Source organism: Neophocaena asiaeorientalis, unplaced genomic scaffold (genome assembly GCF_003031525.2).
Source record: "Neophocaena asiaeorientalis asiaeorientalis breed wild unplaced genomic scaffold, Neophocaena_asiaeorientalis_V1.1 scaffold82, whole genome shotgun sequence".
NCBI classification, from domain to species: Eukaryota; Metazoa; Chordata; class Mammalia; order Artiodactyla; family Phocoenidae; genus Neophocaena; species Neophocaena asiaeorientalis.
In genome coordinates this window covers 9,542,989-9,559,698 of record NW_020173068.1, presented here as the reverse complement: position 1 = coordinate 9,559,698, position 16,710 = coordinate 9,542,989, and the positions used below count along the sequence as shown (strand labels likewise).

At 47.1% G+C, this 16,710-nt stretch overlaps 1 protein-coding gene across 1 annotated transcript in view; it reads right to left on the bottom strand.

The window, feature by feature from the left end:
* LBP (lipopolysaccharide binding protein) overlaps positions 1-15,941 on the bottom strand; it is a 28,896-nt gene extending 12,955 nt beyond the window's left edge. The window contains exons 1-7 of the mRNA XM_024743317.1: positions 15,775-15,941; positions 11,676-11,790; positions 10,392-10,520; positions 7,505-7,660; positions 6,841-6,904; positions 3,061-3,124; positions 701-792 (exon numbers count right to left, since the gene is read on the bottom strand). Of these exons, the coding sequence (XP_024599085.1) occupies positions 701-792; positions 3,061-3,124; positions 6,841-6,904; positions 7,505-7,660; positions 10,392-10,520; positions 11,676-11,790; positions 15,775-15,898 (744 nt within the window). The 5' untranslated portion in view covers positions 15,899-15,941. The remainder of the gene's footprint in view (positions 1-700; positions 793-3,060; positions 3,125-6,840; positions 6,905-7,504; positions 7,661-10,391; positions 10,521-11,675; positions 11,791-15,774) is intronic.
* Positions 15,942-16,710: the final 769 nt, after the last annotated feature.

Here is a 16,710-nt window from a genome sequence, read left to right as displayed (position 1 = left end):
CCCAACATAAAAAGAAAGAGGATATATGTATATGTATAACTGATACACTTTGCTGTATACCTGAAACTAACACAACATTGTAAATCAACTATAATCCAATAAAAATTAAAAAATAAAAAGGATGTTTTCCTTTGGATCAAAGTGTGTATCCAGAATCCCTTAATGAAACGATCCGCAGAAGCTTTGGTCTATTAACCTATAGGACCTCCTGGTCAGCTCCTCTACACCACTGAGGGCCAGCTCTGATTGACCTCACCTGCTTGGTGGGAAAGGTGAAAGAGGGGAGGAAGGGGGAAGGGAAGTTTCAAGGCCTAAGTGATGTAAGACAGCGTGGGCGGGGCTTCCTTTGTGGCGCAGTGGTTAAGAATCCGCCTGCCAATGGAAGGGACACAGGTTCGAGCCCTGGTCCGGGAACATTCCCACACGTGGCGGAGCAACTAAGCCCGTGCGCCACAGCTACAGGCACAGCCAAAAAAAAAAAGCTTACAAAAACAAAAAAAGACACTGTGGGAGGATCCTGGCTCTGGGAACACCCCGCAGCAATCCATATCGCCCTGCCCTTGACACAGCGGGAACCACGGGTAGATGAGGACAGATCTGAAGCCAGGAGAACAAGAGGCCCCAGGAAGGGCTGACCCTGAGGCGACCCCGCACTGGGCCTGGACCCGCCCAAGACCGCCCCCCCCCCAGACCCTTTTACCTTAAGCATCACGTCCAGTATTTCCGCTGTTGCCTGAGGGGCCTCCATTAAGCTGTAATCAATCCCAGCGAAAGTGTCCATCTCCATGGTGACTGAACGGGGGAAGGGCAGAATTAGGAGGCAGACGAGGGAGAAGGGGTGAGGGCTCTGGCTGACCCACACTCTCTGTGACTTTCTTCAGAGCCCCCTGCCCCTCCACCTTAAGACCCTCCACCCAGCCCAGTGCTGGGGGCAAAGAACTCCTTTGCCAAGAAAGAGTTGACATGGGTTCTTCGGTTCCACTGGTGATTTAGCCACAAGGGAGCTGGTATGCTTAGCCCAGGGCCTGAGCAGTTTCCAGAGTCTCACATACTCACACAGTCACACACACACACACACACATAGACACACACACACACATACCCTGAGGGCAGGAGGAACTCAGGTCTGGCAGCCCTTCCACACCTAGGAAGCCACACAATAGGAAAAACTCTCCAGCCAAAGCTATTGCTCCCCAAGTTTACAACCGAGACCTTGATCTTCCAGGACACCAGCCTCCTACCAGTACGAACCAAATAACCAGGAAGGCTGGGCCATGTCCAAAGGGCCCAGAGACTCCGCTCCAAGGCCCTGGAGGGACGGGAGTTTTCTGTCCCAAGCACTTGGGTGTCTGTGCCTGCCTGGGTCTCTGTTGAAGGGGAATGTCAACAGGTGAGTGTGGAGGACCTGGGGGCCAAGGCATGAGAGAACACCTCAACAATTTGCCAGGGCCTGTTTCTGCCAACTTTATGTGTGTAGCCAAGATCCGGGGCGTCCACTTGCTACATTTGAAGGGGAAGAGGTGGTGTGAGGCGCTCCCTGCCCCACTGTTGGCAATAGCAAAGGACGGCAACAAACCTACCTATCCAGCAGCTGGAGACTTATTAAATAAATGGAGACATCTGTTAAGATAGAACACTGTGCAGCTATTAAAATGAATTCCCTGATGGTCCAGTAGTTAGGACTCTGTGCTTACACTGCAGGGGGCACAGGTTCAATCCCTGGTCAGGGAACTAAGGTCCTGCAAGCCATGTGGCGTGGCCAAAAAAAAAAAAAAAAAGAGGTCTATTAAAACCACTTTGGAAAACTGTTTGGCAGGATCTGCTAAGGCTAAACCTATAATTTCTCTCCTGGGTATATACCCAAAGACATGCATCCACAGGAGCTAGAATGTTCACAGCACCTACCCACAATGGTCGAAAACTGAAACTACCCAAATGGGCTTCAATAGTACAATAGATAAATAAATGGAGAGACATGGACACGGTGGATTACACAGCAGGAGAATGAACTCACGATATGCAACAATATGGATTGACCTCATATTTTAAAGTCGAATAGGGCTTCCCTGGTGACACAGTGGTTAAGAATCTGCCTGCCAGTGCAGAGGACATGGGTTCGATCCCTGGTCTGAGAAGATCCCACATGTCGCAGAGCAACTAAGCCCGTGCGGCACAACTGCTGAGCCCGCGTGCCACAACTACTGAAACCCACACGCCTAGAGCCCGTGCTCTGCAACAAGAGGAGCCACCGAAATGAGAAACCCGCGCACCGCAACGAAGAGGAGCCCCTGCTCACTGCAACTAGAGAAAGCCCGCGCTCAGCAACAAAGATCCAACGCAGCCAAAAATAAATAAATAAAATAAAATAAAATAAATAAATAAATAAAATGTGTATCCTTTAAAAAAAAAGTTGAATAGGGAAAGCCTCCAGCTCTTGATAAAAAACTCTACTGTATGGTTCCATTGATGTACAAAGTGCAAAGCTAATCTTTGCTAGCAGAAGCTGGGTTAGTGGTCACCCTGAGGGGTGGGCAGTGTCAGAAGGAGACACGGGAGGACTCTGAAAGGCCAGTCGTGTTCTGTATATTGATCTGGAAGCTGGTACGTGCATGTGATCAGTTCGTGAAAAGTTTCTAAAAACTCTTCACTTATGATTTGAGCACTTTTCTCTCTGTATTAACTTCTACACAAAAGTTTTAAAAAATGAGATCAATTTATATGTGCTGTTGTAGAAAGATCTCCAAAGTATACAAGTTACAAAAGAACAATGTCTCTATTATTATAGACTAACATATATATTCATAATTATGCATATTCACATATATTCATGAACAAAAGGAATACATATGTGAATGTATAGTCATGCTTATGTATGTGTATATTTATATTTGAACATTCAAAGGAAATAGGTTACCTCTTGGAAGAAAATTTGGGGAGAAAAGGGGATTTTAATTTTAACTTTCAACACTTCTCTTCCATGTAAGGTTTTATAAGGTACACGTATGCAATTATAAAAATTAGTAAAAATCAAGTATCCCAGGGATGGGTGGGGTGTCCTACCTGGCAGAGTTTGGAGGTAAGGCTGTAGGTCAGAGGTCACCGAGTCCTGGATTATTTTGCAAATCTGAAAAATATGGGAAGAGAAAGCCTGAGTGAGTTCCCTGGCTTTGGTCTGGCCCTGTGCTAATTGCCTTAGTTCCATTATTTCACTTATTTGCTAATTGGTCATTGATTCTACAAAAATGTATAAGTGCTTATGATGTACTGAGAAAGTAGAAATGATCAAAAACATGTCGGCCCCCATGTCGACCCCAATAGGGTCCAGCTGGACCTGTCAAAGTCCATCCCAGGACTGGAAATCGGAGCTAGGTAGTCACCTACGCAGTGGATGAGGGGACATGGCTAGAGGCACTGCCTGAAACTCCATCATGAAGGACCTTTGCCTTTGGGATGCCCTGGTCTCCCAGGGTCTAGAGCTGAAATAGCAGAACTAGACGATAAGTAGCAATGGCCACACAAATAAGTGTACAGCTAATGCAGATACTTCTTAAATGTCATCACTTAACAGGTTAGCTGGACTGATCAATAGTCCCCCTGTCCCCTGCTGCCCGTGGAAGCCTGAACCCTCCCATCCAGCGGACTACCACACGCACTAAGCACTCAGAATTTTTTGCCCCAGTTGAACGGCGTGAGTCTCAAGAAAAGGAAATGTGTGTTCTCTAACCTGTTTGCTTTCCTTGTTATTGCAATCACTCAAATTATTTCTTATGTAAACCCATGAAACACGACTGAGACAAGAGTCGTTTCTATGAAAACCTACGTTTTCTTTCCTTCTTCTTCTTTTTTGTTTTTTGTTTTTTTTTTTTTGGCCATGCCTCAGGGCTTGAGGAATCTTAGTGCCCTGACCAGGGATCAAATCTACACCCTCGGCAGTGAAAGCGCGGAGTTCTAACCACTGGACCACCAGGGAATTCCCAAAAACCTATAGTAAGTGTTTTGGAAAGGTGAGTTGCTTAAAGAAAATGCTGGTAAATTGGTGTGGACCGGAAAAGCTTACAAGGAAGACAATCATAAAAATCTAGAAGGATTCTGCATTGAGATTGCTTTGCAAATGTCTTTAGATTCTCATTGTGGTTAAAGAAATCTGAGCTGGAATGTAGCAGATGCCTGTTGAATGAAAGAAGGACCGTGCAATGCCAATCAAGAGACTGTTTGCAAAGAACAGTTCTGGGCCTAGGTCAACTGCATTTACATTTACTGTATCTTAAAACATTGGATTCATATGTAAATATTTTCTTTGTTCAGGTGTGTATGAGTGAGTCCTCACTTTAAACAGCTTTTTTGATTAACCAGCTATCACCTGTGGTGCAAACGAATGCACAGATACAGTGGAGGGAGGGGCACGTGGGCAGGGGGGTCCAAGAGCATGGATGGGGCCCTGGCCTAGTGAGGGAGTCACCGACGGCTCCCTTGAAGAGGTGGCATTTTAAGGGCAAGCTAAAGGGTGAGCAGGCATAAGCCAGGCACAGGGCTGTGGGGAAGGACTAGGCTGGGGGTTGGGCAGACAAGGGGTGAAATCTTCACCTCCCTTTGCAGCTGGCCTAGATTCTGGGAGAAGAGTTTGGTAGTGAGGAGCTGCCAGAAATAAAGGAAAGAGGTGGTGAGGAACCTTCATGGTTGGTTTCAAAGGAGCCAGGAAACTCTGTCGGCCTCACCCAATGGGGGAAGGGAGGTCTTCAGGTACTTCGGCTCCAGACATGCAGTACGGTCTCCCAGAGAGGCAGGTTGGGGCAGTGGTTAAGGGTGTAGTAGGGAAGTCTGAAAACCTGGGTTCAAATCCTGCTAAGTCTCCACTGGCTGTGTGACCTTTGCAGAATCTCTCTGCTTTGGGGTCCTCACCTCAGGATACAGTGACAAGGCCCAGTGCTTTCCAGGGTGTTTGGCGGGGGGTGGGGTGAGGTTATAAGATGATGAGTATGTATGGCCCAGAGAGTAAGCACTCAGCAAGGACTCATTATTCTTAGCCCTGCTAGTCAGATACCACATCCCTCCCTGAATGGGAAAGTCAAATGGTCCTGCACCAGGCTCTTAGTTGCCCTGGGAGAAGGAGATTTCTGAAGCCCTATAAAGATCAGGGGTCAGGACTTCCCTGGTGGCGCAGTGGTTAAGAATCCGCCTGCCGATGCAGGGGACACGGGTTTGAGCCCTGGTCCGGGAAGATCCCACATGCGGCTGAGCAGCTAAGCCCGTGTGCCACAGCTACCGAGCCTGCGCTCTAGAGCCCGTGAGCCACAACTAGTGAGCTCACGTGCCACAACTACGGAAGCCCGTGCGCCTAGAGCCCGTGCTCTGCAACAAGTGAAACCACTGCAACGAGAAGCCCGTGCACCACAACGAAGAGTAGCCCCCGCTCACCGCAACTAGAGAAAGCCCACGCACAGCAACAAAGACCCAACGCAGCCAAAATAAATAAATAAATAAATTTAAGAACAAAAGATCAGGGGTCAGGGGAGAGAGATCTCCATCTTTCCTGAGACACCAGCCCCGACAAGGCCTTTGGTACAAGCTGCTCCCAGCTCCAGAAAATTCAAATCCTGACCTAGCCTCCTGTCAACAAGGTGACCACCGAACAAGTTACTCCACGCTCAGAGCCTTCTCCCTCAAATGTGGGACAGAGGCTGTGGTTAAGATCCAGCGGCATTGCCTATGTGAAGTGATTAGTACATTATTCTTAGCCAAGCCACAGGCTCAACAAATAGCCACCATTATTATTATAAATAAGAATAGTTATATAGAGTGACACATTCTGTATAACATTAATTATATTAATTTATCAAAATAATAATTATCAGGGTAACTTATTACCCTGATAATTATTATATTATTATTAATTGTAATATGGTACTATTTTTATATATTATTAATCATTATTATCTCCATCATCAGTAGGGGAGTATAAATCCAAACCACTGAAGAATATTATGTCCCACTCAGAAAGGCATGGCAACATGGCAATGGGGTGCTTGAGAAGGAGGCTGGCATATTTGCCAAGCTCACCTAGACCCCAGGACACCAGATAAGACAGGGAACAGAAGGCAGCTTGCTACATCCAATCTGTGGGGTCTGCATGCTATTCTCTCTTCAACCACCAGGAGGCACTCAAAGCCAAACCAGATGTTGTACCAAGAGCGGGGTGTGCGCCTGTTTTTTCCTCTGTTACTGTCTCCTTCCCAAGCACAGTCATTGCTACAGACACAGCTCCAGGTATATGATACCCTAGAAATGGGATTTTGGGGTGAAGTGAGTGAGTGCAAGAACTGAAAGTTAACATGAAACCTCTTTCTTTGAGCCAGAGATTCCAAAATTTGGAGATTTCACATAATTTTTTTAATGGGAAGAACTGACACTCTGTTGCTGCTTCCGCGTACAAAGCAGGTGCTCATCGCCCAGGTAGGAACCAGAACTCCCACCTGGTCCACACACTCCCAAAGTTTCCTGCTTGGTCTCTGAAGCCACCTAAGTGTTGATTTTCTTTTTTGCGTTTGTGGCCTGCAGGGCCGGGGTGGGAGTGAGCAAAGCCAAGCAGGCGTCTCCATTTGGTCCCTTGGCCAAGCATCTAACCCTTTTCTGTCTAACTGGATAGACTCGGAATCCAGAGACCTACATTTTGCCCCCAGCTTTGCCACACACCAGCTTCATGACCTTGATTTGTCCTCTCTGGGCCTTGAGCCCAAGTGTGCCTGGGCCAGCCCCTAGGGCTGTTCAAGGCCAGAGCCCATTAAGGACTTGGGCCCAGCCCCTTGAGTGGCTCGGCAGTGCCAGCCACTTGGACATTCTTACCTTGCTCTCCAATACTCTTCGGAACTTGGACTCGATCTGATGGTGGAAGAGATTCAGCAGCCACCTGGGGAGAGAAGCACAGTGGATGATCAGCTGTGTGCCACTGAATGCAGGGACAGTGGGGCAGTAGGGAGAGCCAGGCCAGTCCCCAAGGGAGCCCTCCCCACCCCATTCTGGTCCCCTGCTGTGTCCCAGAATCCTGGATGGGATGAATATGCAGAGTCCAGTTCCCAGCACACTCACTGATTCAGTGCATCTGGCATCCCAGCCCCCTGCTGTGCCCCAAAGTCAGTAGATTTGGTGGAGGGGTTGGAGAATCCATGTTTTTCTAATCTAGAAAACTGAGACTTGAAGAGACTTGCTCAAGGGTTTATATATTTTCCACAAACTCTCCTTTGGCCAAAAGCCTTCGTGTTTCTTCAGATTGCACTTGCCTGTTGGTGGTGAAGTTTGTCTTTTGGTGGAAATGGCATACCAGTACTCCGAGCTTAAATCTGCTTCTGTCAATTTCAGCAGGTCCCCCAAAGAATTACCTCCAAGTGCACGTGATATACCCATGCATTACGCCTGGACCCTCATGCTTATCGGTGACCAGGCCTTGGGCTGACTGGGCCTGTGGCTGCAGCCAGGGGTCAAGCTGGTGAGTGTCCCGATGGTGACCTACCCCAAATCTCCTGACATGTGCACCTCCACATCACGGATGTCGCTGCTGCAGCTAGAAACAGCGACCTTGGGTCTCCCAGAGGGCTCGCTGCCCAAGAGAAGATTGACTGAAATGGTGATGCCCTTGACCGTCACGTCAAAGGAGCCGTCTAGTTTCCTAGAGGAGATAAGAGAAGTAGTAATTGATTCCTAGACTAGGGTCGGCCACCATTTGGGGGGAAAATATAAATCTCAATTCTTACCCCCAAATAAGTGAAGCTGCAGTAAAAATTTAATTACAAAAATTATTACAAATATTTATTACAAAGCAAAGATTTATTACAAATAAGACCATAAAAGATCAAGAAGAAAGCTTGGGTTCATTTACTTATGGTCAGGGATGGGCAAAAGCCTTTCTAGGTTAGATCTAAGTCTCAGCAGCCCTAAAGGAAATGGTGGATAAACTTGCCAGCACTGCAAATTAAAACTTCAGTGAACAGCAACAAAAAAATTCCATACGCAAAGTAAAAAAGAAAAATTGCTTCTTGATCCAGGCAAAGAGCTAATTTCCATGACATGTGAGCTAATATATGAGTTAATTTCCTTAATACACAAAGAACAAGCCTATACAAAGAAATAAGGAAAGGACAAAAGGAAAAACAAGGGATCAAAGGTATGAACTGGAAGTTCAATTGCAAATAAGCGCATGAGAAGTTATTAAAAATGAAAATAACAATGATGCCAGTTTTCACCTAACAGGATGATAAAAAGTTTAGAAGTTTTCATACCCAGTGCTTGTGAAGATATGGGAAAACAAAACACCGGTTGGGAAAGCACATCTAGAACACAAGCTGGTGGGATCTATCCTGATTTTAACCACAAATCTTTGGCCCAGTAATTTTACTTCTAAGTCTTTACTCTGTGGCTCGTCTAGTCAAGATGTATGTGTGGGGCAGCTCACTGAAGCATCATGGGTAATAGCAAGAAATGAGGAAACAACCTTAAATGTCAACTAGTTGGGATAGGTTCAATAAGTTGTGGGCATCTATGCTCTGCAGCCTTTAAAAAGAATGAAGCCAAATGTGGTCTAGTTATACAGTGACATATTACCCATCCATACAAAAGAATAAAGCACTGATGCATGCTGCAGTGTGGATAAACCTCAAAAATATTATGCTACATGACAAAAGTCAGAAACAAAATGTCACATACTATACGATTTCATTTATATGTCCCGGATTGGCAAATCCATAGAGACAGAGGCGGGTTGGTGGTGGCCCAGGACTGGGGGAGGGGGAAATGGGGAGTTAGTGCTTAATAGGTATGGAGCATCTTTTGGGGTGATGGAAATATTGTGGGACTAGGTAGAGGTGGTGATTGCACAACACTGTGAGTGTACTAGATGCCACTGAATTGTATACTTTAAAATGGTTAATTTCATGTTATGTGAATTTCACCTCAATAAAAATATTACAGGGACTTCCCTGGATGTCCAGTGGTTAAGACTTCCCCTTCCAATGCAGGGGGTGCTGGTTTGATCCCTGGTCGGGGAGCTAAGATCCCACATGCCTCGTGGCCAAAAAACCAAAACATAAAACAGAAGCAGTATTGTAACAAAGTCACTAAAGACTATAAAAATGGTCCACATCAAAAAAAAAATCTTTAAAAAAGTTACATTAAAAAAAGTTTAAAAAAAAAGAATGAGGTAGATAGTCATATGCTCATATAAGAGATCTTGAAGAGTATGGCCTCATTCCTGTCATGGAAATTGAATAAATATGCAAAATTAGGTGACCTATATACTGAGCATCTTTCTAAAGCAGTGTTGTCCAACAGAAATATAATGTGAACTACATGCGTAATTTAAAATTTTTCTAGTAGCCACATTAAAAAAAGCAAAAGGAAAAAGGTGAGAATCGTTTTAATAGTATATGATTATCATTTCAACATGTGATCAATGTAAAAATTATTAATGAGATTTCTTATGTTCTTTTTTGTGCTGAATCTTCAAATATGGTATTTCACACTTACGACAGATCCCCATTTGTTCCAGCCACTTTTCATGTATTCAGTAAGGACATGTGGCCAGAGGCTACTGTATAGGACAGGGCAGGTCTCCAGTGTCTATATGGCCAGGTCACCCATAGTTGCCCTCCTGTTATGGGCTGAACTGTGTCCCCCCAGATTCAGATGTTGAAGTTCCCTCAGTAACCAGAATGTGACTGTATTTGAGACAGTGATTCAGTTAAAATCAGACCATTAGGGTGGGCTAGAGTCCAATCTGTCGTTCTAAGAAGTGGAGATTTGGACACACAGAGAAGCACCAGGGCTGCAGGCTCATGGAGGGATGACCACGTGCAGACATGGCAACAGAGCAGTTATCTGCAAGCCCAGGAAAGAAGTCTCAGAAGAAACTAAACCTGCCCACATCTTGATCTTGGACTTGCAGCCTCCAGAAGTGTGAGAAAATAAATTTCTGTTGATTGAACCCCCTAGTCTGTGACATTTCATTATGGCAGCCCAAGGAGACTCACCCACCTTCCATCCAAGGACCTCAGAGGTCAGAGAACAGTTCAAAGTGCTCGAGAGGTCGTGCCCCTGAGAGCTACCCTTGACCAATGGCAAACAGGAGGTTGGGGTACCTCAGAGGTGTGCTCTGCCTACACTGTCCCCAGGGGTCCCCGGGAGGGTTGAGCTCCAGTAGCTGCCAAGCTGACCTCCTTCTTCCCCACCTCATTTCTGCACACACCCTCTATGTTTCCTTAGGTTGCTCCCCAGATAAAGTATTTGCACTTGAATTCTTGCCTTGGGGTCTGCTATGGGGGAAGTTAGGAACACCTTGGACCCAGGAAGGGTGGAATGAAAGCCAAAGCCAAGGTTCCGAGGGCCCGGAAGCACAGTCAACTTACAGTATCCGCTTGCGCACCTTCCACTTGCCCTTGACTCTGATGAAGGAGTCGGAGATGGAGAAATGCAGGCCGTGGCTGGGGAGGGGCTTCAGAGCAGAGCCGAGCAGCTCACAGCTGTGGATGTTCAGGCTGGAGAGAGACCCACAGAAGCGGTATCAGCCCGGAGGCAGAGGCAGGTCCAGCCTCAGCAGGGGTCTTGCTCTCGCCCCCATCCTACGGGGACTAGACCAGCTGAGCCTGCATCAGACAGGCTTCTGGCTCCCCACACGTACTTGCTGTGTGCCCTGCGCTGACCAGGCAGCCATGCCAAGTACTTTACATGCATTATGTCAGTTTGTCTCACAGAGGGGTTCAGCACTGTTCAGGTTCCCTTTTACAGAGGGGGACATAGAACCTCTCAGAAGGGATGCATTTGCCCAAAGCTGCACAGTCAGGATCAGAGCTCATGTGCCCCTGGCTGGGATCCTGAGTAGGGTGCATAGATGCACCCCATCATCACTTTCCTCCACACCTCCAGGTGGGGGAATCAGATTCAGAAGAGGCCGAAGGCAGCCCCAAGAAGAGACACAAAAGGGCTGAGAGAAGCAAACCAAGATGACGTGGATTGTGGAGCCATCAGTGGGAAGAGAATGGTCAAGTTCCATCTTCTTTGCCCAGTACACAGTAGGTGCCCAATAGATGTTTACTGATGGACTGAATAAAAAAAGGACTGAATGAAGCCATCAGTGGTGAGCAGAGAGGTGCGTGATGAGCTGTGGGCTCAATTGCCCCCGTTCCATTGTCAATCCTTCAAAAAGTGTTTGATGCCATTTTTTAAAAAAGCATCAGCTGCTCAGGTCTAAATATCCTTTGAAGACTCAGCTCAAATGCCACCGTGTTCAGGAAACTTTAGCTGACTCCTCCAGATGTGCCAACCTCAGGGCTAAGAGGGCTACTACATCTAAAATTTAAGGTTTATTTAAAACAATGTTTAAGGTCTACCTTCCCTTCCAGGCTACATCCAGTGGCCAGGCCAGAGCCTGGATTATCACTCCAAAGAGGCAGCAAGTTATCCCCATTTTACAGATAAGGAAGCTGAAGCTCAGGTCACACAGCTAGCGGGTCTTCATTAATATTTGTTGTATGAATGAATGAAGGGGCCCAAGTTCCTCCCAGAACTTCCTTTTAATTCTGCGAGGAACCATCCCACCGTCTGCCCCAGAGATGTCCCGAGCCAGTCCTGGGGCTCTCCCTCCCTTCCTCTCCGGACCCCCCGGCCCCTGCCCAGTCACCTCAGAGCCCCACCTGTGGAATTCATAGTGCGCATTGCCGAGGTATTTGATCTTGGCGTCCCCACTGAAGACGGGCAGTGTGACATCATGCAGTTTACTCTGCAGAGTCACCAGCTCCTCTTGGGCCACTGTGGATGGGAAAAAGCTGGGAGTCAGCCTAGTCAGCCTGCCTCCCTCCCTCTAAACCCTTCAGTGGCTCCCACCTGCCCTGGGGAAAGAGGTCTACTTCCTGATTAGCATTAATTGCAGTTGCAGGTTATTGAGCCCCTCTAGAGCACCAAGTAGCAAGAGAAACACACAGGAGCATCACTGCGTTTCTGGTGGGGTAGTTATGTTCATGCCCATGTTAGGGATGAGGACATAATGTCTTTGTCAGCAGCTCCGAGAGGGAGGAGTGCTGTGTGCTTGGAGGGTGGCCCTCTTTCCTGCCCTTCATGGCATCTAGCCTGTGTAGAATAGACTGTAAGGATTTTAGGGCTAGGATTCTGGTGTTGGCACCTTTCTGGGTGGGTGACCTTGAGCAAGTTTTCAACCTCGGTGTTCTCTGTCGGTCAAATAGCAATGATAATAATACTTTCCTCATTGGGATGGCATGAGGGTTAAAAGAGATCATTGCAAAGCAAAAAGGGGCTGACAGGATAAAAAGCACCCTTGCTTATCCTTTTTGACCCACCTCCTAGAGAAATGGAAATAAAAACAAAAATAAACAAATGGGACCTAATGAAACTTAAAAGCTTTTGCACAGCAAAGGAAACCATAAACAAGATGAAAAGACAACCCTCAGAATGGGAGAAAATATTTGCAAATGAAGCAATGGACAAAGGATTAATCTCTGAAATATACAAGCATCTCATGCAGCTCAATATCAAAAAAACAAACAACCCAGTCCAAAAATGGGCAGAAGACCTAAACAGACAGTTCTCCAAAGCAGATATACAGATTTTCAACAAACACATGAAAGGATGCTCAACATCACTAATCATTAGAGAAATGCAAATCAAAACTACAATGAGTCAGAATGGCCATCATCAAAAAATCTACAAACAATAAATGCTGGAGAGGGTGTGGAGAAAAGGGAACCCTCCTGCACTGTTGGTGGGAATGTATATTGATACAGCCACTATAGAGAACAGTATGGAGGTCCCTTAAAAAACTAAAAATAGAACTACCATATGACCTAGCAATCCCACTGCTGGGCATATACCCTGAGAAAACCATAATTCAAAAAGATAAATGTACCACAATGTTCATTGCAGCTCTATTTACAATAGCCAGGACATGGAAGCAACCTAAATGTCCATTGACAGATGAATGGATAAAGATGTGGCATGTATATACAAGGGAACTCAGCCATAAAAAGGAACGAAATTGAGTTATTTGTAGTGAGGTGGATGGACCTAGAGTCTGTCACACAGAGTGAAGTAAGTCAGAAAGAGAAAGACAAATACCACACATATGTGGAATCTACAAAAATGGTGCTGATGAACCCAGCTGCAGGGCAGGAATAAAGACACAGACATAGAGAACGGACTTGAGGACACAGGGGGCGAAGGGGAAGCTCTGACGAAGTGCGAGAGTAGCAGTGACATATATACACTACCAAACGTAAAATGGATGGCTAGTGGGAAGCTGCTTCATAGCACAGGGAGATCAGCTCCATGCTTTGTGTCCACCTAGAGGGGTGGGATAGGGAGGCTGGGAGGGAGGGAGACACAAGAGAGAGGGGATGTGGGGATATATGTATATGTATAGCTGATTCACTTTGTTATACAGCAGAAATTAACACAGCAATGTAAAGCAACTATACTCCAGTAAAGATGTTAAAAAATTAATTAATTAAATTAAATTTATTTCAGAAAGCACCCTTGCTTGGTGCCTGACACATCAGGTACTCAGTAAATCCAGGGTTTATGTCATTAAAAATATGGAAAGGGTATATAGAAAGGACCAAAATGTCCAACTCTGGAGGACTGGTTACATTTACACAGTGGAAAGGAGCAAAAGGCAAATTTTGCCTGATCTAGCGTTTCAATATAAACAGCATTCGGTAGGACCTTCTGTTTATCTGAGGTATGAGAGACCCAGGATTCTGCCCTCAGGGAGGGTGTGTATACACAGATGACCAGGGGTCTCCCTGACTCCGCCTCATACCACTTTGCAGTCCTCCCTCCAGCAAATGCATGAGCCGGTCTCTCTGCCAAAATGCTATCTCTTGTCCCTAGTTAACGTATCTTTTCTACCTCACCTCCTCCAAGAACCCTTCCTTGATTTCCCTCTCTCTGTCCCCAGCCAATCTGGGCTCCCAACAGCTCTACCTGAGGGAATATTATTACCCCAGTGAACAGATAAGGCAAGTGAGCCTCCATAAAAGTGAGGAGCAGCCCTCCATCAAGTGCTGAGGGGAGCGGTATATAAATACCCTAGATCCCTTGCCCCTTGGACAGGTTATTTCAGAGGCTTTGTTTTAGCATCTTTTTATTTATTTATTTTTTTTTTTGCGGTACGCGGGCCTCTCACTGCTGTGGCCTCTCCCACCGCGGAGCACAGGCTCCAGACGCGCAGGCCCAGCGGCCATGGCTCACGGGCCCAGCCGCCCCGCGGCATGTGGGATCCTCCCGGACCCGGGCACGAACCCGCGTCCCCTACATCGGCAGGCGGACTCTCAACCACTGCGCCACCAGGGAAGCCCTGTTTTAGCATCTTTTAAAAAAAATGCTACAAATGAATCTATATACAAAACAGAAACAAACTCACAGACATAGAAAACAGCATGGTTATGAAATGTGTGGGGGAGGGACAAATTAGGAGTATGGGACTAACAGATACAAACTGCTGCACATAAAATAGATACACAAGGATTTACTGTAGAGCACAGGGAACTCTATTCAGTATCTTGTAATGACCTATAATGGAATATAATCTGCAAAAAAAAAAAAAAGCCTGAATCAGTTTGCTGTATACCTGAAACTAACACAATATTGTAAATCAACTATATTCCAATTCTTTAAAACTGAGGTATAACATCCGTAGAGGTGTAACCTAAAGGGCACTAATCTTAAAGGTATTGCCAGGTAATTTCTACATGTTTATGCACCCATGTAGCCACCGCCCAGAGCAAGATGCAGGGCATTCCCAGCACCCCTGTAGGCTCCCTGTGCCCCTTCTGGGTGGTAACCACCATTCTGACATCAATTTTTAAAATTCATTTATTTATTTATTGGCTGCGTTGGGTCTTCGTTGCTGCACTTGGGCTTTCTCTAGTTGTCGCGAGCGGGGGCTACTCTTCGTTTCAGTAAGCGGACTTCTCATTGCGGTGGCTTCTCTTGCTGCGGAGCACGGGCTCTAGGCATGCGGGCTTCAGTAGCTGTGGCATGTGGGCTCAGTAGTTGTGGCTCGCCGGCTCTGGAGCGCAGGCTCAGTAGTTGTGGCACACAGGCTTAGTTGCTCCGCAGCATGTGGGACCTTCCTGGACCAGGGCTCGAACCCGTGTCCCTGCATTGGCAGGCGGATTCTTAACCACTGCTCCCCCAGGGAAGTCCCTAGTTTTTTTTTTTTTTTAATATATATATTTTTGTTTTTTGTTTATTTTTTGGCTGTGCTGCACAGCATGTGGGATCTTAGTTCCCCGACCAGGGATCGAACCTGTGCTCCCTGCACTGGAAGTGCAGAGTCTTAACCACTGGACCGCCAGGGAAGTCCCTGACATCTAGTTTTAAGGCATATGTTTTCAAACTCGAGCAAAAATTTTCCAGCGGAACTGTTCCCATCACTGAGGCGGTAGCTGGTTTAATGATAAGCCTCTCCTGGCCACCTTGCCTTTCTCATCTCACATCACTACTCTCTTACAGTGTTTCCCGGAATCATCTCCCAAATCAACTACTCGCACGCAAATCTTTATCTCTGTTGGCTCGTGGGGAACCCAGCTAAGACAAGTAACGTGCCCAAGTGGCCCAGGGGTTGGGTGATGAGGCCAGAACCCGAGCCAGGTTTGCCTGGCCGGGAAGGCTGCACCACCCCAAGGGAGAGAGTCCCCTCTGTGTCCCCTGCCGTACCCAGCACCGCCTGGGGCCAAGCGGGTCAGCCAAGTCCAGCCAACAACCACAGCTCCTTACCATACTCCAAGCCCTTGTCGGTGATCCTGGCGACCAGGCCAGGGTTGGCACCCAGGGCCCCGGGGGTGGATGTGAGCAGTATTCCCAGCAGGAGGGAGGACAGGGCCCCAGCCGAGGTCCCCATCCTGGGCTCCCAGAGGGCTGCGCCAGGTCTGTCGCAGCCTCAGGCTGGGCCCAGCTCCCTTAAGTAACTGAGGCCTGAGCCCTGGGGCAGCTCCTGAGTGGGGCGGGTTCCTGGAATCAGGAAGGGGAGGCCTAGTGACTGGAACCTGCTTGCGACACTGTTGGGGTCATGGGTCATACTTAAAAGCCTGTTGTCGCCGCCCCGAGTGAGAGGACGGGTTGGCCTGGGCCCAGGTGACACTGTTTGTCCCCTCTTCCCACAAAAAGACCCCACGTTCATTTCCAGGAAGGCCCGGTTTTATAGAGGCTCAGAGGGGCCAGGTCACCGGCTCAAGCTCACACACCCGGCAGGTGGCAGAGCTGGGAGTCCAAGCCAGCTGAGTTATATACTCACCTGTTTATGTGAAAAAGAAATCTCCGCCCCACACCCCTGCTTCCCATCCCCTATGGGAAAACAGGCTCCTCAAGCCTTGCTAGTGGTAAAATCTTCTGGAAGGCAACTTGGCAAATCCTTAAACACCTGCATGCCCAGTGACCCAGTAATTCTACTGCTGGAACTTGACTCTAAGTACATAATTAAGTCAGTGTGGAAATATGTCACAGTGGTAGGATGCCCTTTGCTGCTCCGTGTGACATCGGCAAGGTCAGAGTGGGACCCTAAGGCGTTCAACAAAAGCGCACTGGGTATACTAACTCTCATACATTTAAAGTGAGACTGCAGAAATAAATGTATTTCTTGATACTTCAGAAAGATGCTTATGAGGCGCCCATTGCCAATGGCGTCATAGGGTGAGGTTCTATTTCTTTGTTCTA